This window comes from Rattus norvegicus, chromosome 19 (genome assembly GCF_036323735.1).
Source record: "Rattus norvegicus strain BN/NHsdMcwi chromosome 19, GRCr8, whole genome shotgun sequence".
Classification (NCBI taxonomy): domain Eukaryota; kingdom Metazoa; phylum Chordata; class Mammalia; order Rodentia; family Muridae; genus Rattus; species Rattus norvegicus.
In genome coordinates, this window is record NC_086037.1 from 10,320,054 (window position 1) to 10,342,055 (window position 22,002).

General features: G+C 50.8%; 1 protein-coding gene across 2 annotated transcripts; it reads left to right on the forward strand.

The window, feature by feature from the left end:
• Positions 1-1,026: 1,026 nt before the first annotated feature.
• Positions 1,027-21,816, forward strand: Pllp (plasmolipin). Of its 2 annotated transcripts, NM_022533.2 has the most exons (4): positions 1,027-1,376; positions 17,610-17,783; positions 19,938-20,060; positions 20,985-21,813. In NM_022533.2, exons 1-4 carry the CDS (start codon positions 1,242-1,244, stop codon positions 21,099-21,101), a joined length of 549 nt encoding a protein of 182 aa, NP_071978.1. In that variant the 5' UTR covers positions 1,027-1,241; the 3' UTR covers positions 21,102-21,813. The 2 variants fall into 2 exon arrangements, with proteins under 2 accessions (NP_071978.1, XP_063134339.1); XM_063278269.1 differs by having other exon boundaries at positions 1,111-1,376; positions 19,938-21,816.
• The last annotated feature ends 186 nt before the right edge of the window (positions 21,817-22,002 follow it).

Below are 22,002 nucleotides of genomic sequence, written 5' to 3' on the forward strand. Positions count from 1 at the left end.
AGCATTTTCTTAGTGATTGATGGGGGAGGGCCCCACCCATTGTGGGCGGTGCCACCCCTGAACTAGTGGTCCTGGGTTCTACAAGAGAGCAGGCTGAGCAAGCCAGTAAGCAGCCCTGCATCGGCTCCTGCCACCAGGTCTCTGCCCTGCTTGAGTTCCGGTCCTGACTTCCTTCAGGGATGAACAATGATGTGGAAGCAAAAACCAAATAAACCCTTTTCCTCCCCAGTTTGCTTTTGCACAAAGGTCTATGCACGTGACTCCTCATGTCTGTGCAGGGGAAAAGATTTTCAGGGCACACACAGCAGTGAAATCCAGTATCACCCCTCATCCCAAAGTCAAGCCTCTCTGCACAAGACTTTGAGTGTTCTCAAATAGTTCTTCAAAGTGGATACCTGTACACCCTCTAGGACAGAGAAGGAGCCACTGTTCAGCCCTCTCCAGGTTCTAGATTGTCAGTTGCTACCTGCCGTGCTGGTTGGTTCCAGGGACTTGCGTTTGCACAACTACACCAGAAAAGCCCGCTACCGCTACCGAGTAGCTCCATTCCTGGTCCCCAAACCATTTCGTATTTTTAGCTCCCTAATATCTGGGATTAGCGTGTACCACTAGACTAGTTTTTGTTTCATTTTGTTTTGTTTGTCGTGTAGACAAGGTCTCATGTGCCCCTGGCTAACCTGGAATTCCCTATGTAGCTCAAGATAATCTGAATTCATTCTCCTGGCCTCTGGCGGGGTTTACAGTCACATGCTTCTCTGCCCGACTTAGGTAGTGTTAGCTAGTTAGTTAGTTAGTTTTGAGACACTCTGTAGGTGTCTCACCCTGTAGCCCAAACAATCCTGGAATTCATTATATAAGCAGGCTAGCCTTGGATTTTCAGTCGTCCCCTCTCCTGCACTTGCCCGTTTTTCGTTATCTGTTTAGAAAGGAACCCGCCTGCAGTCCAGGAAATGACTCCACTCCACTCTCCTACACTGCGTACCCCGAGGCGGGTAGAACTCCCAAGGACGCTTATTCACAGAGACCTGCCCAAACACCAGCACACTAGGGGTTCTTCACGATCTCTATCCAGAGCAAACAGGCGAACCGAGGGTTAAGGGGCGGGGCCTCTTCGAGGGGCGGGGCCTCGGGCGGAGCGGGGTCGGGCTTCGCGCACCTGTAGGTTCTGTCTAGGGATCCGCTGTCGCAGCCCCGGAGCAGCGCCGGGAGCGCGTCCCGAGCGTCGTAGGCTCGCGATCGCTATGGCGGAGTTCCCGTCGAAAGTGAGCACCAGGACCAGCAGCCCCGCGCAGGGCGTGGGAGCATCTGTGTCTGCGATGCGACCGGACCTGGGCTTTGTGCGCTCCGCCCTTGGGGTGCTCGCGCTTCTGCAGCTGGTGAGCGGGGTAGCTCGGGGACTGGATGGGGAACTCTCCGGGGACCCCCGGGACGCACACTTCCGAGATCGTCTGGAACCTTGCACCCTGGGACGGTCGTGTGACAGCCCTGCGAGCACAGCATGACTCCTATGGAGGGGACCTACACACCCTACTCGGGTGGTTCCCGCGGCGACGCCGCAGCTGAGATTGCAGCTCACTACAGTCCGCCAGTCTGTCCCTTTCCTTCTGCCCTGCCCCCTTCCCTCTAGGACCGTGCTCTGGCTTTCTCCGCCGGGCAAAGTCCACTGTCTGCCTCTTCACCCGGCTTTAGCCACTAAGTGCTTTGGCTCTGCAGCCCTCCTGGACAGGGCAGGACACCACATCGGTGGCCCTGACTCGCGCGCTCCCTCCATGGTACCTGCCCGGGGTCCGTGGACCAAATCTCCTTCCTTGGGCTGTGGAGATTGGCAAAGGCCAGAAACCACGTGCCTGCCGTCCCCGGTACTCATCAGGCCCCACTAGGTGCATCCTAAGATGTCAGCTATCTTTTTTATAGTATCTTCCTGGAAGGGTCTGGAGGCCTGTGGCTGCCTCTGGGGAGCCCTCTGCATTAACTGAGATCCACTGGCAGAGGAATAGGGTAGCACTGGAGGTGGCCGTCTCTGTCATCCCTCCAATGGGCACATGGAGCCAGGGTGCCAGGCCAAGCTAGGGAGTCGGGAGACCTGCAGTGAGACTAGGTCTTTCCTGCCCTCCAGGGGAGTGGCCATGTCCACCTAGGGCATGCTATCTTGGTTTCGAGATTTCTGATCTTCCTTAGTGAGCCTTCGCCCTTCGCCCTCACCCCCAACCCCGCGCCGTCTTCTCCCTGGGTTTGTTTAAGATTCTGATTCTTGGGCCCCACCCCAGGGAAAAATGTGAAACCGCACTTTAAATCTTCAATAGCGCACCAAGAAATTTGCATTTTAATGTCTTCTTCCGGAGTGGTTTTGGGCTACTGTTTGGTTTTGATGAGATCAGGGAAGATAGCTCGATGCCCTCTTCTGGGACCAATTTAACTCTGCAGCGTAGACACAGTCGACCCTGGAGTGTTGGGCTCTTGGCGATTGGCTTGTTTGTTTTATTTATTTTGTTTTATTCAATTCGTTTCTGTATTTTTTTATTTTCTTGAGACTGGGTCGCATATAGCCCAGATTGGTCTTGAATTCTCACTTAGCTATTGCTGGCTTCAAATTCCTTATGTAGGCGAGGCTAGCCTTGGACTAGATTTTCCCAAGTGTTGTAATTACTCTCGGGCGCCACCCGGCACCACTACTCCAGGGTCTGCAGCTGGTTTCTTTGAACCTCACACCCGAGAGTCAGCTTTGGGCTGTGGGCGGAGCTAAATGGTTTGTGAAAGGGACAGAGAGGAGAAAGGTCTAGGAGGGCTTCACTGAGGGGCTAGAAAGGCTAGCTTTTGAGCTGGGCCTTCAGTGGAATGCGAGGCTGGGGTAGTGCGGGCAATGCTGTGGGGACAGCAGACGGCTGAGTTGAGTGAGGTAGGGAAAGAAGGCCACAGGCTGAGCAGGAGATGAAGCATCTTTCTGGTCTGGCCAGGAGCCCAGCATTTTATGCATCTAGGGCCAGAACTGGGGTCTTGGTTATGTTGGTGGCCTTGGGAGGTTTTGGAGCATGAAGATGTCAGGGTGTGAAGTGATAGGTGCCCTTTACTCCCTACCTCCGTCCCTATATTCGTTCTACAGACCTCACTTGGAGACTATGCCAGCCGCTGGTTCCTAAGATGTTTCTGTGGCAACCTACTCCACTGGGGCCAAGAGTGGGGAGGGGCCAAGATAGGCACCATACCTGCTGGAAAGCCACAACTGGAGGCTGGCTAGGTGTTTTTTGTTTTTTGTTTTTGTTTTTTGTTTGTTTGTTTGTTTGAAAGACTGGGTCTCTCCACATAGTTTTGGCTGTCTTGGAACTCACTTTATAGACCAGGCTGGCTTTGAATTAAGAGTTTTGGGATCAAAGGCATGCACCAGCATGGCCAGATTTGACTAGAATTTTCTTCTCTTAGCAGATGAGAAAACAGGCTCAGAAGTTTCTTTCTAATCACTCCCATCCTGGAGAGCTGTTTTCTGACCTCTCCGGCCCCTACTCATATTGGTTTGCTCTTACAGTGTGGGGTGTGACACTTTAGAGGAAGTGAGAGAGGCTCCATGCCTAGTGCCAGGCCCCTGGGGATCAGGAAAGGCTGCCTGGAGGAGGCGGTAAACTGAGGCCACTGGCTCTGTCTCCTAGGGTATAGAGAGTCCTGCAGTGGTAGAAAGATGGATGAATAGCAAGCCCAAGCTTCCGGAGCAAAACATAGTTCTTCGTTTAGCATGGTGGTTCGCCTGCAGAACCTGACATCTACAGACACCTGATGGTCTTTTTACTACTCCATAACTTTGCCCACACCCATCTAGCTCCAGAAAGAATATCAGAGGGTGCTGTTAATCATTAAAACAGAAGTTAGTGTGTTTCTAAAGCCTGGCTTGAGAAAGCTAAGAAAAGACCTAATCTAGCAGGAAACCTGCAAGTTTAAAATGTTGGCTCCCAGCTGAGCTTCCTAGTAACGAAAGCGAGTCTTCGCAGCTATTGTCTAAACAGGCAGGTGAATTTGACCTGGAGACAACTTTTTGCTTTATGTTACAGTTCTTTGTGAGGCAAGGGAGAGGAAGGTGCTGACAGGCACCTGAGGTGCATCCCAATGAGTTTAGAAAAACTTTGAAGAGTGTGGGGGTGAAGTGCTCATATTTGTCTTTCCTTTCTTATTTTGTTTTTGTTTTTTGAGACAGGATTTCTCAGTGTAGCCCTACCTGTCCTGAAACTTGCTCCACAGACCAGGCTGGCCTCCAACTCACAGAAATCCTCCTGCCTGTGTGTTCCAAGTGCTGGGATTGAAGGTGTTCACAAGTACTGCCGGGCTCATATTTTTGCTACTTTTTAACACATGTCCCCTCCCCAGCTTTGGGACAAGGGATGATCTTACCTGGGACTTACTGATAAGCACAAAGGGACTTGAATAGAGTCACAGGACGGGGTTGGAGGGAAGACAGCAAAGCTACTGCCCATGGGTAGGACTTGCACTTAGAGCTGGCTGTTTGACGACTGACTCCATCAATGTCTCCTGCTGCCTTTAAATGAGGTTCTGGGGTTCCTAGATGACCTTGCAAGAGAAGGATGACCTCTTCCGGAAGGGGAGACTCAGCCAAGACTTTTGGGGAGGGCTTCCTGGAAGAGGTGAGCTCTTACGAGTCTGTCTAGATGATTGGGGTTTTAGAAGAGGGGTCTAGGGGTTGGGGATTTAGCTCAGTGGTAGAGCGCTTGCCTAGCAAGCGAAAGGCCCTGGGGAGGGCTTCCTGGAAGAGGTGAGCTCTTACGAGTCTGTCTAGATGATTGGGGTTTTAGAAGAGGGGTCTAGGGGTTGGGGATTTAGCTCAGTGGTAGAGCGCTTGCCTAGCAAGCGAAAGGCCCTGGGTTCGGACCCCAGCTCCGAAATAAAGAAAAAAAAAAAAAAAAAAAAAAAGAAGGGTCTAGCAGGGTACAGTGGCAAACAGGGCCTGTAACCCCAGTGCCCCTGTGAGTGGAAGGCTAAAGCAGGAGGATCGAGAATTTGAGACTGGCCTGTTTAGCAGGGACAGGGATTAAGCCCTGGTGCCAGGATGTGGGGGGTACCTATATATTATGAACGATTTGAGGGAATGGGGGTGTTCACAGTGTGCCCTTCCTAGTCTTCCTCTTAGGATTGGGGTCAGCCACACAGTTCTATTTTTAGGTAAACAAACAGAGGCCTCTTCTATCACCGTAGTGTTTCTGTGTCTCTTTGAGAACACTGGCTGATTGTAAGCCTGGAAGCAGAGGCTTGGGTTCAAATCCAGACTCTGCTTCTTTCAACTTGGGATCTAAGAAAATTCTTGACTCCCTATCCCCCTCAACCTTATACCCCTATCTGTAGAACAGTAATGGTAGAGAAGTGGTGCCTGCCAAGAGCTTAGGATTCACTGGGCCCTAAAATCCTGGGGCTCTTAGGCAAGCTTGAATGATTCTAGGGACAAAGCTCATCTCTGAAAGCTTCGTCATCCTTCTCTTTTGGGGAACACGAGGAAGCTCATCCTGATGATTCTGGCTCTATGTCAGTCCCAGTAGGCAAGCTGGCTTCTCTCCATGGAGGGGCAGGATAAGGCCCAAAAGAGCTCTGGCTTCCAAGAAGGGCCTGCTGTGTTGCTGAGCAGATGTGAGCAGTGGGCGGGTGGAATTGGGAGGACAGAGTTGGGGGTTTCCTTAAGCACTGGTCTATGGTTCTTTGGTAGCCTCAGTCAAGCCTGCTGGTTCCTGTGCCAAAGCCACGAATGCCCTGCATGGCTAATTCCCACCGCACTCCCACTCGCTGGTGGGCAAGAGTGTAATAACTGTGGGAATTCATTTGTAATCACTCAATTAGAAACAACAATTTATTCTCCTTTAAAAAACAAAAGCGAGCGGATGGAGCGCTGAGTTTGAGGCTAGCCTGATCTACAAGTCAGGTTCCGGGACAGTCTGAGGAAACCCAAGGCAAGCTCAAGGCAGGCCAGCCTGAGCTACATAGACCCTATCTCGAAAAAGGCGAATGAATACATAAACGTGCAGAGAGTGCTAAAGTTGGACCAAGCTCCGCTCCCTATGAGGGCAGCCATTTTGGAGCATTTGCAGTCCGCTTTCTATGCCTTTAAAAAGCACTGATGGCCCGCAGGGGTCGAGGGCCAGGGGCCAGGGGATGGGGCGGGATGGTGAAATGGCTCAGTAGGCAAAACCCTCTGCTACCAAGTGCAGTAGGAGACCAGAACTGACTCAGGCCACTCTCAGTCTGACCTCCATGAGGGCACCATGGCATGTGAACGCCCGCGCATGTGCACAAGCACACCCACGGCAGAATGAATAGAAGTGCAAGTTTAGAAAGCCCGCACTTTCCGGTGTTTGTCTGTTGTGAGCCAGTTACCCGTGCACCCCGCCACGGAGGGTCTGCTATGACTGTACAGCCTCTGCTCACTTGGCTACAGCTCAAGTTTTCAGCCACCATCGCATTTTTAAAACGTTTTGTTCTTTGAAAGCAAGCAAGCAAGCAAGCAGATGAAGAAACAAAGTCAGACCTAACAGCCAAATATCCCAGTGATACAAAAAAAAGATTGGTAAAATATGATCTTTTTCATTTCCGGCCAACCGCTTCTGTCCTCCTCACCAGTATATGTGTAGTGGGGCTGGTGTGTGTGTGTGTGTGTGTGTGTGTGTGTGTGTGTGTGTGTGTGTGTGTGTGTGTGTGTGCGCGCGCGCCCGCGCCCGCGCGTGCGTGTGTCTGATTGCACAGAACTCCAGCCCCATTTAAAAGCCGGGTGAGGCTGGCAGCGGTGGGCCATGCCTTTAATCCCAGCATTCCAGAGGCAGAGAGAGGCAGAAGGGGGTCTCCGTGAGTTGGAGATCAGCTTGGTCTACAGAGTGAGTTCCAGGACAGCCAGAGCCACACAGAGAAACCACAAAGACGTGTCTTACATCAGGGCACAGGAAGCTGTGTATTTTCTGTTTTTCCAAAGCCCTCATTTCCATATTTTTTATTTATTTATTTATTTTTTATGGCATTGGAGGCTAAAGAAGCTTGGCAACTAACTGCTCTACCCCTGAGCTCCAGGTCACTCACAGATTCTTCATTTCAAACGTTTACATTTTATTTATTTATTTATTTATTTATTTTATCATTTATTGTTTATTTCATGCATGTGAGTACACTACCACTCTTCAGACACACCAGAAAAGGGCATCAGATCCCATTACAGATGGTTGTGAGCCACCATGTGGTTGCTGGGATTTGAACTCAGGACCTCTGGAAGAACAGTCAGTGCTCTTAACCACTGAGCCATCTCTCCAGCCCTATTTATTTATTTATTTATTTATTTATTTATTTATTTAATGTGCATGGGTATTTTGCCTGCATGTGTGCCTTTGTGACACCTGCGTGCCTGGTGCCCAGGGAGGCCAGAAGAAATCTTCAGATCCCTTGGAACTGGAGTTACAGAGAGTGGTGAGGTGCAGTGTGGATGCTGGGATTCGAGTCTCCGTCCTCTGGAAGAGCAGCCAGTGCTCTTAACCACTGAGCCATCTCTCCAGCCTAGAGTCTCCATCTCAGCACAAGGAACATATTAGCCTCCTTGCTTCTGTAGCAATTCAAGGTGCAGCTGGCCCCTGAGCTGGACAGCCTGCCCCTTGGTTAACACACTCCGATTTCTATTCCTCTGCCATTTGCACCGGTCAGCACGAGTGTTCTGCATATGCCAATGACTTGTCTGTGTAACACATTTCTGAAAGTGGGTTTCCGGGGTCAGAGGGCACGGGCAGTGTGTGTTAGCACCCTACCCCACCCGGGCTGTTTACCTGCAGTTTTTACGCTGTTACATAGTTAACTGTTAGGTTGTGTTTAATTTTAACACGCTTACTCCCAGTTCTCTTCGTTATGTTTTTCAATTTGAGGTAGGGTGTCCCTAGTTGTCCAGGTTGGCTTTGAACTCTTTCTTTAGCTTAGGTTGGACCTGAATGTAAGTAGCTGAGAAGACAGGCCTGTGCCTCTCCGAGGAGACTGGCCTGTGTTACCACACCCTGCTGCACTTGGGATAGGGATGGGGCTTGCCAAGCGACCTCCATGGAGGTCACCCCTTTGCCCTATTTCCAATAGGTGCCTCCCCCAGCCACCCTGGCTGTCGATGCGATACACTTCTGGACGCACCCCAGTCTGATAGGCACAAATGGCGGGTTGGTATGTGGTGTTCGTCTGTCTCTGTCCTCCCGGGAGTGAGCATGACCTTTAAGGGAAAATGTCTCAGAGTCCTTTGTGTGTCCTCCATCTGTGAAACTGCCAGGCCTGGCCTCTGGCCTGATGCAGAAGTGCCAGGAGATTTTCAGGCAGTGTTTTCTGTTTTTATGTTTAGATTTATTTATTTATTTTCAATATTTTTCATTTTAGGTTTCTGAGGCTTGGCCGTGTAGCTGAGCCTGGCCTTGAACCCTGATCTTCCTCCTTTCATCTCCCAAATGGCTTCCAGGTGTCCCACCACACCCTCTCCTGATGTTTGTTTCAAAGTGTGAATTTTGTTGTTACGAGGGTCCCCACTTTTTTTTTTTTTTCCTGGCTTCTGGAAATTGAGGCAAGGTGAGACCTTTCCATAACTCAACATCATTAAGGTCTGTGTTGAGCTTGGCCATCTGTATTAACTACACCCAGACAGGACGTGCCAAGGAGACAGCTTCAGTGGCTTTCAGGCGGATTAACCTATAGGAATCACCTTTTCTCCATAAGGACATATTCTGAGACCTTAGATAGGGTTCTTCTGTACCTATGTAGCTGTGGCAAATTTAATTTATAATTGAACACAGCAAGAGATTGACAGTAACCATCTTAGCAGTGTACTTTTATGAAAAATTTGTAATATGTATGAATAGGGCCAGGTGTAGGGGCATATGTGACTTTAATCCCAGAACTCAGGAGGGAGAGGCCGGTAGATATCTGAGCTTGAAGCCAGCTTGATCCACAGAGTGAACTCCAGGCTGTAGGAGACTGCATAGCGAGACCCTGTCTCAAAAACCAAAAACAGTATCTAAGTAATATGAGTTGTTATTTAAATGAAATGTTGTGCGTGTGTGTGTGTGTGTGTGTGTGTGTTCGTGTACACAGGCAAGCCACTGCAAGAGTAAAGAGGCCAGACGACCACTTCTGGGGGTTGGCTCCCTCCTTCCACCCTGTGGCTCCCAGAGCTCAGACTCACTCTGTTGGTAGCGTCAGGAGCCTTACTCGCTGTGCCATCTCACTGGACCTGTGAATTAAAAGCCAGATGCACAGTGACCCATATTTCTAACCCCAGCCCTCGGGAAGTGAGGAAGAGCTATCAGACATTCAAGGCTATCCTCTTTTTAAAACTTTTTTTTTTTTTTTTTGGTTCTTTTTTTCGGAGCTGGGGACCGAACCCAGGGCCTTGCGCTTCCTAGGTAAGCGCTCTACCACTGAGCTAAATCCCCAGCCCCGGCTATCCTCTTTTATATGGTTGAGTTTGAGGCTACCTTCTGCTTCAGGAGTTCCTGCTTTCAAACAAACATGATTTTTTTTAATGTAATATTTTCTGACTGGGAATAACTGAGACCACACAAAACTGTGTTTTATTGAGGAGGGACAGTGGTGGGAGGGAACCCAGGATCTCTTCTCTCTACCTGTGGAATTTTAACCTTGCCACATACTGGTTGCAGTTAATTTTATGACTTCCATTGCAGTAGACAGCCCATGTCCTCCCACTTAACGGGGACTTACGTTTCACTTACTGTTAGCTTTACTGTTAGTCAGGTGAATATACAGATTCATTGTGGGGCCTATAAAGGAAATCTGGGTGCATTAATGCCAGGATATATGTCACAGTGAGCGAAGGTGCCTTACTGCTCTCAAGGGACCAAGTAGCAGTTCTATGTGTACTGAGGGCCAGGGCCAGGCCCAGGCTGTGCAGTCAGTGAGAGAGCCTGGGGCAGAATCAAGTATAACAATGGCTCTCAACCTTCCTAATGCTGTGACCCTTTAATACAGTTCCTTATGCTGTGGTGACCACAACCCCCCAACCACAACATTATTCCATTGCTACGTTACAACTGTGATTCTGCTACCGTTATGAATCGTAATGTAAAAATCTGATATGCAAGAGATCTACTATGGGACCCTCAAAGGGGGTCACAGACCACAAATTGAGAACTGCTAATGGGTAGCCTGTGGTCATTCATCTCCAGACACAAGGCAGCCCCCTGTCTGAGTCCGGGATTGTATGTATATAGATGGTGCCTGACTGCTACACAGGGGGCCACTCTTGAGAACTTTGCCATGTATAACACTTTTTCATTTTATCGTTACATTGTATTTACTTAACTTTTATTAGTTGAATTTTTTTACGTGTATGTGTGCATGTGTGTGCACATGTGGAGGTCAGAGGACAACTTGTGGGAGGTGATTCTCTTTCTGCCATGTGGCTCTCAGTACAGGACTCAGGTCATCAGGGATGCTGGCAATACCTTTACCCAGAGCCATCATGCCAGCCCTACAGTACTTATTTCAAAAGATATAGCAAGTGGAGCCTATGCCCGTGGTCTCAGCTGTCAGGAGGTTAAGACTTGTGAGTTCAAGGTTAGCCTGGGCTACATTAGGACATACCAGCCATCTTGAGTAAGTAATGGGACGCTGGGTCTAAAAACCAAAATTAACAAGTGGACAGCCATTCAGAATTCTTTCCAGGTGGGCGGCTGTGGTGCACACCTTTTTTTTTGTTGTTGTTGTTCTTTTTTTCGGAGCTGGGGACTGAACCCTGGGCCTTGCGCTTCCTAGGCAAGCGCTCTACCGCTGAGCTAAATCCCCAATCCCGGTGCATACCTTTAATCTCAGCACTCAGGAGGCAGAGGCAAGCAGATCTCTGTTGGGGTTTGAGGCCATCCTGGTGTACAGAGTGAGCTCCAGGGTTGCCAAGGCTACACAGAGAAACCCTATCTTGAAAAAAAAACAAACGAAAAGAATTCTTTCCAAATAAATAAAAGTGTTGGGAAGTGGGGAATCACACATAGTTTGCAGCTATGTCCAAAGCTGTGAGCGATGTGGCTGGCTATCAGGCCCAGAGAGGGAAGGCACTTTCCTCTGGCCACACAGCAGTGAGTGAGTGCTGTGAGTTTGGGACTGCTGGCTGGGCACCCTGGGTGTTTTTCCTAGTAATCTGTCAGCAGAAGGTGGCCTCTACTTCAGGAGGGGGCAGTTCACATTTGCAAAGTCTTCCTGCTCATCGGGCAGTTGCCATCTCCAGCGGTGGAGGCTGGACGATGGCCACCCGATGGCCACCCTTCCCTTCGGAGCTGCTGTGAACCTAGGTGGAGGCTGTTTTCCTTGGGAGGGAGAGCCAACCCTCACACTGACAGAGCAGGGTTCCAGCCTTCGTTGCTGGGCAGGGTGACCTTCTCCTGTTTGCTCAGGAAGGAGAGGCAGGGTGACACACTATGGTCTCCAAGTGAGGACAAGGCCAAAGGTCAGGAGGGACCCGCCAAGTAGGCTATCAAGTCCCAGACTTGGGCCAGCACTTGGGCCAGCACTTTTGACTGTGGGCTGGATGATCTCTGACACCAGATGACTCTTTCCTTCTACCAACCTGGGCCTTGGATGTGGGGCATGGCGTGACACCACTCCTCCTGAGAGTGGAGATGGGAGAGATAATTTCAGGCCACATTCTGGGAATGCGGAAGGCTTTGCCCTGGGTGTGCAGCTAGATTCGTAGACTTTACGGGGCTAAGAGGCTCACAGGCTGTGGTGGCGCCTCAGCTCTGGCATCCAGACGGTAATATGTCCTCAAAGCACTGATTTCCAGGTGTCCCCACCTCCCAGGAGACAGTACTAAGAGAAAGGAAATCTACCCTTAGGCTGTCCTGCACCCCTTGTGAATGTCCTTAGGCCGGACTCTCATCGTCTAAAAGAGCTTCAGTTTTCCTTCTGTGGACTGGGTTGAGTGCTTCTCTTGGGAGAAATTTGGGTCCAGAGAGAGAGGAAGGCCCAGGGAGTTAGGGGGCTTGACCTGATGAATGCCAGGCTATGGTGGAAGCTGGAAGTTCAAGAGCTCTACCCGGGCCTTCTCGGGCAGAGTAAGAACTTCCTGAGATGTTCTTCTTCATGGCTGGAGGCATCCTAGTATTGGGGAGACCCAAGCAGACATTATGGGGACCCCCGGGGAAGAGCAAGGAGTGGGGCACGGATGGGTGCTGTATGTTTCTGGAACACTTTCAGACACACTGATGGGGTGCCAGAAGAAATGGAGGGAGGGGTTGGAGTCACAGCCCCCACATGCCTCACACACCAGGAGGTGATGACTGGAAGGAGATCTGCGTCATCTGCTGTATGGGGCCGCAGCTGGGGTTAAGTAGGAAGTAATGTGAGTTCATTCTGGGTAGATTTCCTTACTAAATAATAACAATAATACACTTAATTGTTTATTATTGGTGTTATTGCTGAACTAGGACCAAGTCTTGTGTAGGGCATGCTGGCTTCTGATGTATGGCAACCCTCTAGCCTTCGCCTCCCAAGTGCTGGGATTACAGGTCTGTACCACTTAGCATGGCTCAGCCATCAGCCTACGTGTGTGTGTGTGTGTGTGTGTGTGTAAACTCTTGTACCTCTGGGATTTAAACACTCTCTTCTGAGACCTACGACATGCAAATAGCAGGCTGCATAGGAAAACTGCGTTTGGAATTTGGAATACTGTGATGCTGGTCAAGGTCTAGGCAGACTCCCGCAGACCAGATCCAGTTGCCCATTACCCTGCTCTCTTCCTTGGACTTGAAACAGCCTGGCACAGAAGTGTCCCTGGGAAAGAGGACGCTGACAGAGTGACTCTGTGGTTCCTCCTGTGTCTGTTTCAGATAAAGGACAGGACAGCTTGGTGGCTTTGGGCTTCCTGGAGATCTGGACATGGTGCCGAACCCCCACATGTTCTAAAATGCTTCACATCCAGTACAGGAATTCCAAGGTGCCTCCCCAACCCACCTTTGGCACAGAAAAGAGTGGTGTGTGGTGCTGATATGGCCAGCCCAGGCGCCTGGAGCCTGGGTCTCTTGCTCCTTTGTGTCTTGTGACACAATGGGTGACTTCTTATCCCCATAAAGTCCCTTTCAGTGTAGGGAGAAGGGCCAGGATGAGAGTGGAGGTTGGGATGGGCCAGGCAATGCTAGGCCAAGCTATGAGTGTCCTCAGCTGCCTAGCTGTGCCCTGAGTGAGGGGGAAACCCCAGGAAAGATCACGTGGCCACTCTGGGCCTCAGTTTCCCTGTAGTGTAACGGAGGAGCAGTCACTGAGGGCTGTGAAAGACTCGGCACCACTACTCAATGTCAGAGGGTCCACACCTGCTCTTTTTCTTTCTCTCTGTGCTCACATGCACTCTCTCTAAAACATTTAGCTTAATTTCTAACATTCAAACACTGAAGATGTCACAAAATTAAAGAACAATTTCTAACATCCCTTCAGGACTTCGCAGCTCTGGACAGAGCCCTTGAGAGGCGTGCATAATTCTACCCAGCAGCCCTTAGCTCCTCGGGACTGGGTTTTTCACCAGCAACATGCGCTTCTATTCCAGAGGCCTGGCTCAGCCCCTTCTACAACCCGAATAGCCCATCTAGGAACCTTAGTGTCAACCTCCAGGCAGAGCTGCTTCCCCTTCCTGGAAGCGCCCTCACTCCATCCTTGCTTTCCTGTGATTTAACTACACCATATAACTACACCCTCCATGTTATGGCCCCCGGCACACCTGTCCCTGATCCCTTGCCCAATTAAAAAAAAAACAAACAAAAAAACCCTACTTCATGTGTTCCAGGTGAGGACATAGAACCAGAAAGGTTAGGTGAATCTCCCAAGAGCATACAGTGATTCATTCGACTTTGGTCCGACAATGTCTAGAAATCAGGGGTTGGTGGACACGGAGGTCAAGGTTACCCAGAATGCCATAGAGTTGCATCTTTTCCTAGAGTCCCACGTGACTCTGTCCCCCTCCCCTCTTCAGTTCCCTAATACTTCTAACGTGTAACTTTACCAGTGAGATCTTCCTCTGCCCTATGTCCCAAGACTTTCCTCCTTCTGGAACCCCACCCCTACCTGAATTTATCCCCACAGCACCCACCCCGTGAGCATGCGTATTTGGCCACTCCGTGAGCATGCGTATTTGGCCACCCTGTGAGCATGCGTATTTGACCAGTTCATGCTTTTGATCTGATGTGGGAGCACCTTGAAGGTCGGGTGCCCTGACACAGAAGTGCTACAGTAGAGGGTTCTGAAGAGAGGCACCCAGGGACAGGTCATGCTGCTGGGATATGTGAGCTACACGAGACACGTTCTGGACGTGGAGTTCTGGTCATGGGGTAAGGGAGTAGAATTAAGGACGCTGGCCTCATTCTCCACTCCCCGCTACCTGCTGCCTTTTGCCACCCCTGGAAGAGTGGTGTTTGGTGCTTTAGCTAGACGGAGATCTGTGACAGGTGCATTTCAGTGAGTCCCAGGAGGTCCTGAGGCTTCAGGAACCTCCCTCACAGGACCACACAGGTCAGTCAAGGGGTCAGCAAAATACCCAGGCTGATGGCTTAGGGACCAGGAGAAACCTGTTTGCTGGGTTCTAATAAAGGAACGGACCTTCCTTGTTCTAGGACAGAAACCAAGTCAGCTTCCTAGGCCTGGGGCCAAGCTCCACAACTCCACAGGAACACATATTCTCCTGCCTATCTTGTGCTTTATCTCTAGTGTGTGTTTACTGATCTGGAAATCAGGGGTGGAGTGGGATAGGGTGGGAACATGTTCTACAGCCCTGCCCTCAGAGGGGACTGACACGTTTTGCCTTATCCATCCCTCAGCAACTCCTTTCTTACAGCTATGACAAGGCAGAGCTGGCTAATTCACCTTTTACCTTCAGTGTACTGTATGCCTGCTGAGTGTTGACGGAAACTTGGCAAGACAGCCCAGAGAGAGGGTAATTGGGAGGTCACTAATCTAAGCCAGGGAGCCTCAGCTGTTTAACTGGTGACCCCTCCACTGAAGCCTGTGAGTGACAGCATTGTAAGTGGGCATGAATGTGAACATGCATGGGCCTTTTCTGGATTGTCATTTGGACGCCCTTTCTAATTTCCTTTCAGATACTAGGGAACAGCCGACCCACAGGCAGAGGGTTGGGAACCTGGAACGTACTTCACCTGATGGTCCCTAGGTGTTCCCCCTCTTCCCCTTCCCACGTCTCACCTGAGATGCTGCCGGAGATGTTATTCCAGGGCGTACTCATTCCTCTGACAGAAATGACCTCACCTAGCTCTGGGGGTTCATGGCCTTTCTAGTGTGTCTATTTCAGGCACGGTGATTTGGGGTGGGGAGTACAGGGTGTGTGAGGGCCAGGTGTGGTGCCACATACCTGTCATAGTGCTTGAGAAGCAGAAGTGTGAGTTCAAGGTCAGGCTGGACTAATGAGGCCATGCCAAGAAAGAGGTTGGAGGACAACTTTAAGGAAGTCAGTTCTTTCCTGCCACATAGGTTCTGGAGATCTAATACAGGTCGTCAGACTCGGTGGCAAGTGCCTTCACCTGCTGAGCCATCTCCCTGGCCCTTGAGTTGTAACAAAATGAGGGCTGGCTCCCAGTTTGGCATGTGACCACAGACTAGGAAGGCCTTGCTACACTGTCCCATCTTCTTCACTGTAAAGTGGGCACAAGGGCCAAACCCTGGGCGTGCTCGTGAGGGTCAGAGGCAAGAGCAGATGGAGGGGTGCTATGTGACATGGGATGTCTGGGGCTCGCCCTAGCTGGGGAGTGCAGGTACAGAGTCTTCTTTGGCTGGGGCATTGCTGGGCTCCTAGGCCTGCTCAGCTACGGGGTCCCTGTCATCATCCTGCAAGCGCGTATTCCAAACCAAAGAAACTTCCTTGTGGTGGGGTGGTTTGAGAGAAGGTAGCTGGCAGAGCCCCAACTCCGAGTCCTGAGCCCTCGGGTGAGAACTGCTCTTTAGATCCCTCTGGACTTGCAAGAGGCCTGTCAGCAGAGTGGGTAGGCCAGGGGATGGGAATTTGTTTCCAAAGACCAGCATCCTAAGATCTGACTGAAAGTGGTCTCATCCTTGGGCTGGGGCCACCGGCTTCCACACTGCGCGGGCAGAGGGAGGAACAATCCTTCTGTGTCTAGCAACAGAGGCCTTCTCCAGAGCCACAGTAGACTTCCACACCCATGGTGGCAGAGTTCCAGACAAGAGGAGAGTGGGTATCCCCCAACCTAGATAGAGATCCTTGGCCAACCAAGAGGATGCTGGGGAGGCCTAGGACAGCCACGGAGTTGTACTTCCCTGGGTCTTCCCGGGGATCCTTGGGATGTGCCCCTGCAAGGAGTCTGTGTGTGGAACCCTCTGCGGTTGGTGTTTTGTGGCAGGACTCTGGGGGGAGAGACTACACAGGCTGACTGTTGCTCCCAGTGTAAAATTGAGCTTACTCCCAGGCCTCGAGGTCTGAGGTGGGTGCGATCCCTTCACTGTTACAAATGAGGTAAGGAAACAGACCAGTTAGTTGTGCAGGTGGAAGAGGAACGGGTTCTAAACAAAGCCCATGCCTTTAGGTTCAAAATACACAGTTAGGGATTTGGGGGTATCAGGCCACTCTACCCTCCAAGCTTCCCGGCATGGTTTACCTTCCCAAAGGTTCGTCCCTTCCACTGTGGGTTCTGTAGGGTAACCTCAGGGTGTCAGCTTTTCAAGCTTGGGCAATAAGTCCTATTACCTGCTGAGCCATCTCAAAGTGCTCCCTCCTTTTCTTTCTTTTTTCTTTTTTCTTTCTTTCTTTCTTTTTTTTTTTTTTAAGATTTCTGTATGTGAGGGCACTGTCACTCTCTTCAGACACACTAGAAGAGGGCACTGGATTCCATTACAGATGGTTGTGAGCCACCATGTGGAGCAGTCAGTGCTCTTAACCACTGAGCTATCTACACATACACACACACACACACACACACACACACACACACACACACACACACACACACACCCCTCTTATTTTGAGACATGGGTTCACATGGCCAAAGACTGGCCTATGACCCCCTAGGTAGATGTTGGCCTTGAACTCATCTTGAGTCTCTTTTTCCTTCAGTGTTAGGACTGCAGGTATGAGCCTCCAAGACTGGCTTCCAGCAGGCGTGTTGTTGTTTTTCCCTGTGACAAAATCGAGACCCTGGTCTGCTGTGGGCGGTACTGACATATGCAGCATACACTGTATGGGAGAGACACTGTTCCTCCCTTGGGTGGTAGTATCTGGGGGACCTAGGGAAGAGCCTTTTGTCACACAGCATGGTGGGACTTGAAAAGGGGGAACAGTGGCCAGACAATATCCCCAGCACAGATGTAAACAGGCGCCAAGTCAAGATTTCTTTGAAGAAGCTGTTTTTAATTGTGCGTGCGTATGGGCGTGCTCCCTGCCACTGTGCACACACAGAGGTCTGGGGACAACTTCTGGAAGTCACTTTTCTCCTAATACCTGAGTTCCAGAATTGAACTCAGGTTGTCAGGCTTGTGGCAAACATTTTACCCTCTTAGCCATCTTGCAGGCCTAAGATACTTTTGAGTTAACAAGAAAGGAGGCCAAGGCCTGAGCCTCCAGCTGGCCCTGTTCGGCTCTGAGAAACTTGCCCATTTTTCCACAGGTGCTGGGGCTGCTGGTGTGGGCCTTGATTGCTGACACCCCATACCACCTGTATCCTGCCTACGGCTGGGTTATGTTTGTAGCTGTCTTCCTCTGGCTGGTAACAATTGTCTTCTTCATCATCTACCTGTTTCAACTGCACATGAAGTTGTATATGGTGCCCTGGCCGTTGGTGGTGAGTTGGGGCAGGGGCACTGGGTGGCTCCAGGCTGAGTCCTCTTGTCAGTGAGTGGCTAGGACAGGACCTCTTGACCTTCCATTAATGTGAAACAGAGGGTGTGTGTGTGTGTGTGTGTGTGTGTGTGTGTGTGGGTGTGTGGGTGTGGGTGTGGGTGTGGGTGTGTGGGTGTGTGGGTGTGTGGGTGTGTGGGTGGGTGGGTGGGTGGGTGTGTGGGTGGGTGGGTAGGGTTCCTCCTGCCTCTTAGTTACCTGAGGAGCTGGGATGGGGAAGTGTGGGGCCAGCAGTGAGGGGCTGTTGATGGCCCTGCAGATATCCTAGGGAGTCTTGGGATACTGTTCTGTCTTGAGGATGATCAGAATTTTGAGCTAGGAGATCTGGGTTTGTCAGTGCAAGCTGGGGCTTAGCATGGGTCCTAGCTTCCTCCAGGAGGCTCCGCCGATTTGGAGAGAAGGGTACTCCAGGTTTGTCTCAGGCCGGGCTCCTCTGACTACAGGAAGCACCCTAGCCAGACACAGAAAATGGCTGGCTTTTTTTTTTTTCCTGCAACCCAGAAAACCCATGCAGCTGCATCTAAGCCTTTTAGTGAACACAGAGGCACATGATCGCAAGGCAAGCGAGGCTGGAACTGGGCAGCAGTTGTTTACAACTCAATGCCTGTTTAATGAGAGGAAACGTGAGTCATGCTCAGACAGAATGGGTTTGTTAGATCCTTGTATCACTAGCCAGAGCCAGGCAGGGTGTGCAGTGGTCGCTCATTGTACTTGGGTACAAGATTTGGGATTGAGGTGGTGGTGGCTGGACTCCCAGCTGAGGGCCTAGCCCCCTTCTGAATATCCCTGAGCCCCTAAAGAAGAATCCTGCAAAGCGGGAGACCTCGGTCTCCAGGGCAAGGAGGACATTGCAGCACAGCGCTCAATGGAGGCGGCCAGCTGCTGCTCTGTCTGGTGCTGCTGGGCTGAGCTGGGAGAGGAGCTGGGCGGTGACCCTTCTCTACTCAGAGTTGGAGACTGTCGACCTGTTGACCAGGCAAGATGGACTAGTGAACTGGGCCAAGAAGTTTCCAGAAAACTAACAAGTACCTGGCCCTGAGGAGCTGCCTCTGTCCAGCTTCAACCTTGAGAGGATGAGGCCCCTTGGTGCCAAGCCTTGAGGGCTTTTGTTTGTTGTACTGGTGGTGCTAGGGCTCAAATCCAGGACCTCATAAATGCAGAACAAACGCTTTACCACTGAGATCCATGCCCAGCCCTGGTTAGTTTTTTGGTTTGTTTGTTTTTTGATACAGTTTTGATGTGTAGGCCAGACTGACCTGGAATCCATGTCTTCCTGCCTTTGTGTTTGGACATGTTGGCTCCTGTAAGCTACTTTGCCCAGATTTGAGCGTTTTTTGTTTTGTTTTGTTTTGAGCTAGGCTTTCTCTGTAGCCCTGGCTGTCCTGGAACTCACTTTGTACACCAAGCTGGCCTCAAACTCAGAGATCGGCCTGCCTCTGTCTCCTGTGTGCTGGGTTCAAAGGCACGGGTCGCCACCACCACCCATCTTATTTGGTGTTTTGAGACAGTATCTCACTATATACACCAGGTTGGCCTCAGATTTGTGATCCTCCTGCCTCTGCCTCTTGAGATACTGGGATTACAGGTGTAGACCACGATGCCCGGAAGCCTTAAACATGTTTTCATATGAGATCTAATTTTAAATGTTGGCAATTAAAGAAATGCAAAGCACAAATAAATGGTTGGAGACCAGTTTGAAGACAAGAGCCATCACTGGGGGTATGGATCAGGCCCTGCTGCCAGCTGAAGGCTCACATCCAGGTGTCTGGATGCCTTGTATAGATTCCCTAGGGTCCTGGCCCTGGTATTTGCCCTCGAGTTTAGTGCAAGGGAATTGTAGATTTCTCCCACTGGGTAGAGGGATGTGAGGGCCAGACACAAGGCCAAGTGCTGATGTGGCCATAGGGAGAGCATGGACATGACGTGTGCCAGCTATGAGGTGGCCTGCATTTCTTTAGCTGGTTAGAGGTGGTGGCTTGTTGCAGTGGCACTGTCCTGCGCTGACACATCAGGCCTTCCCGCCAGGGCTTTCTGACTCAGCTCAAGGTGGCGATGTTCCCCATGGGTGTTTTACATCTTCCCTTCCTTTCCCCCACAGTTACTGGTCTTCTTTGTTGCTGCCACCGTCCTCTATATCACCGCCTTTGTCGCCTGTGCGGCGGCGGTCGATCTGACATCCCTGAGGGGCTCCCGACCGTACAACCAGCGCTCGGCTGCCTCTGTAAGTTCCCGGGGCTCCGGTCTTCTGCATGGCTTCCAGCCCAGGCCTCTGTGTGCTCATAGGCTCCTGAGTGGTCACTGGCTGGATGCTCAGTGGGCCTCAGTCTTCCTTAGTGAGTAAACAGCAGAACTCGAGGGAACACGAATGCTTGGGATCCACTGTGGATAGTCACGTCACGTGTCCCCTTGGGCTGGCTGTCAATCACTACACACATTCCATCTACATTTCTTTTATTTGTACTTTTATAAAAAAACCCAAACTTGGGGGCTGTGTCAAATGGCTATCCACACTCCATCCACAAGGCCCTGTTCACTTCTAGTGGCAGATCCTATAGGTTCTTTGTCAGCCAAGGAAACTGGAGTTGTGGTCATGTCCAGGACAGGGCAGCCTGTGCCCGGTGTCTTCCCTCTTCCTGAATATGGTTTAGTGAACTCCCTCTTGGGAACTGAGATCTAAGCCTCTGAAAGCGTATGTCACAGAGTACAAACTGGCTCAGAGAACTCCTGGGGGCTTTGAATATTATTACGGATTGTTTTTTTTTTCAATTCCGGTCCTGGAACCACAGGGCCTTGTGAGGCTGGGCAGCTCTACCTAAGCTGAATTCCAGCCCTGAATGTTACTCGTGGTTACTAGGTCCGTGGATACTAGGTGTATAAACCTACACCATGGTCACTCCTTCCAGAGAGCAGGGGAACACTCATGGCTGTCCCTGGCACCATCTGACATGTCTGACCTGTGTAGTTCTGTTGACCGTGACTCTTAGAACATAATGCCACGTGTGTGGCGTGTGTGGGTAGGCATAGTGGCTCAAGCTTTTATCCCCAAGTCCATCTGAGGAGACCCACTTGGTCTTGTGTCACCGTCCCCATGTGCTTCCCCGGCTCTCTCTGACTGACCACCTTGGCTTCTTTTCTCCCCTGCCAGTTCTTTGCTTGTCTGGTGATGATTGCCTACGGACTGAGTGCTTTCTTCAGCTTCCAGGCCTGGCGAGGAGTGGGCAGCAACGCGGCCACGAGTCAGATGGCTGGGGGCTACTCTTAAGCCAGCTATGCTGTGACCTAAGCCACGGCTGGGTCTTAGCACAGGGCCACCCCCAACCTTACCAGGCTTAAGCTCTCCAAGCACTCCTGAGGAACAGGCCCAAGCTGGCACAGATGGACAGCCAAGAGCCAGGAGCGGGGACATCCTCCTCACCTCCCTTATTCAGCAGAAGATGATGGGGTTGGGGGGCTCTTGTGGCTTTGCCTTGTCATCAGAGAACTTCAGTGTCCCAGGCTGGGCCACCCTGCTCACCAGCACTAAATGCACTAACAGACCTTCAGCCTCTGATCTGCCTAGTGTAAACCTAACAAGACAACACATGATCTACGTTCCAGAAGCTAAGCCCACCCCCAGGCTCTTCTGGTCCCACCTCCCCCTCCCCTACCGCACGCCAACCCATTGTCACCTGTAGAGAGACTTTTATAGAAGAGTTGGGATTTCGAGGACTGGACTATTTCAGTTGGTTTCAATAGTTTCCAAGACAGCAAGCCTCACCATGTCCCCTCCCTCACGTGGAACTCTTTCTCTCCCTTTGGGAGAGAGCATCCGTGCAGGGTGCTTCCCCCAGGCTGCTGATTAGACACAGGGGACTTCCAAGGAGGGAGAGAGGGAAGCAGGGCCTTGCCTGGTGAGTTGTCAGGGGGTTAATGGCGACTCTTATTTGGAATTATTATTTTTTACAATTTAAATAAAAATGGATGTGTCTGTTTGGAAAGGTGTTATCATTTGTGGTCCTAGATGCTTGCTAATGTATTGCTTTTTGGTCCTTTAAGAAAATGGTAACGGGATGAAGTTAGGACCACATAGTTGGGGTTTTGATATTGTGAGGAGGAGATCAAGCCTTGGCTCCTGGTCCCCGCTCACACCTGCCTTGGTTACTGTAAATATTCACAGTATCTGT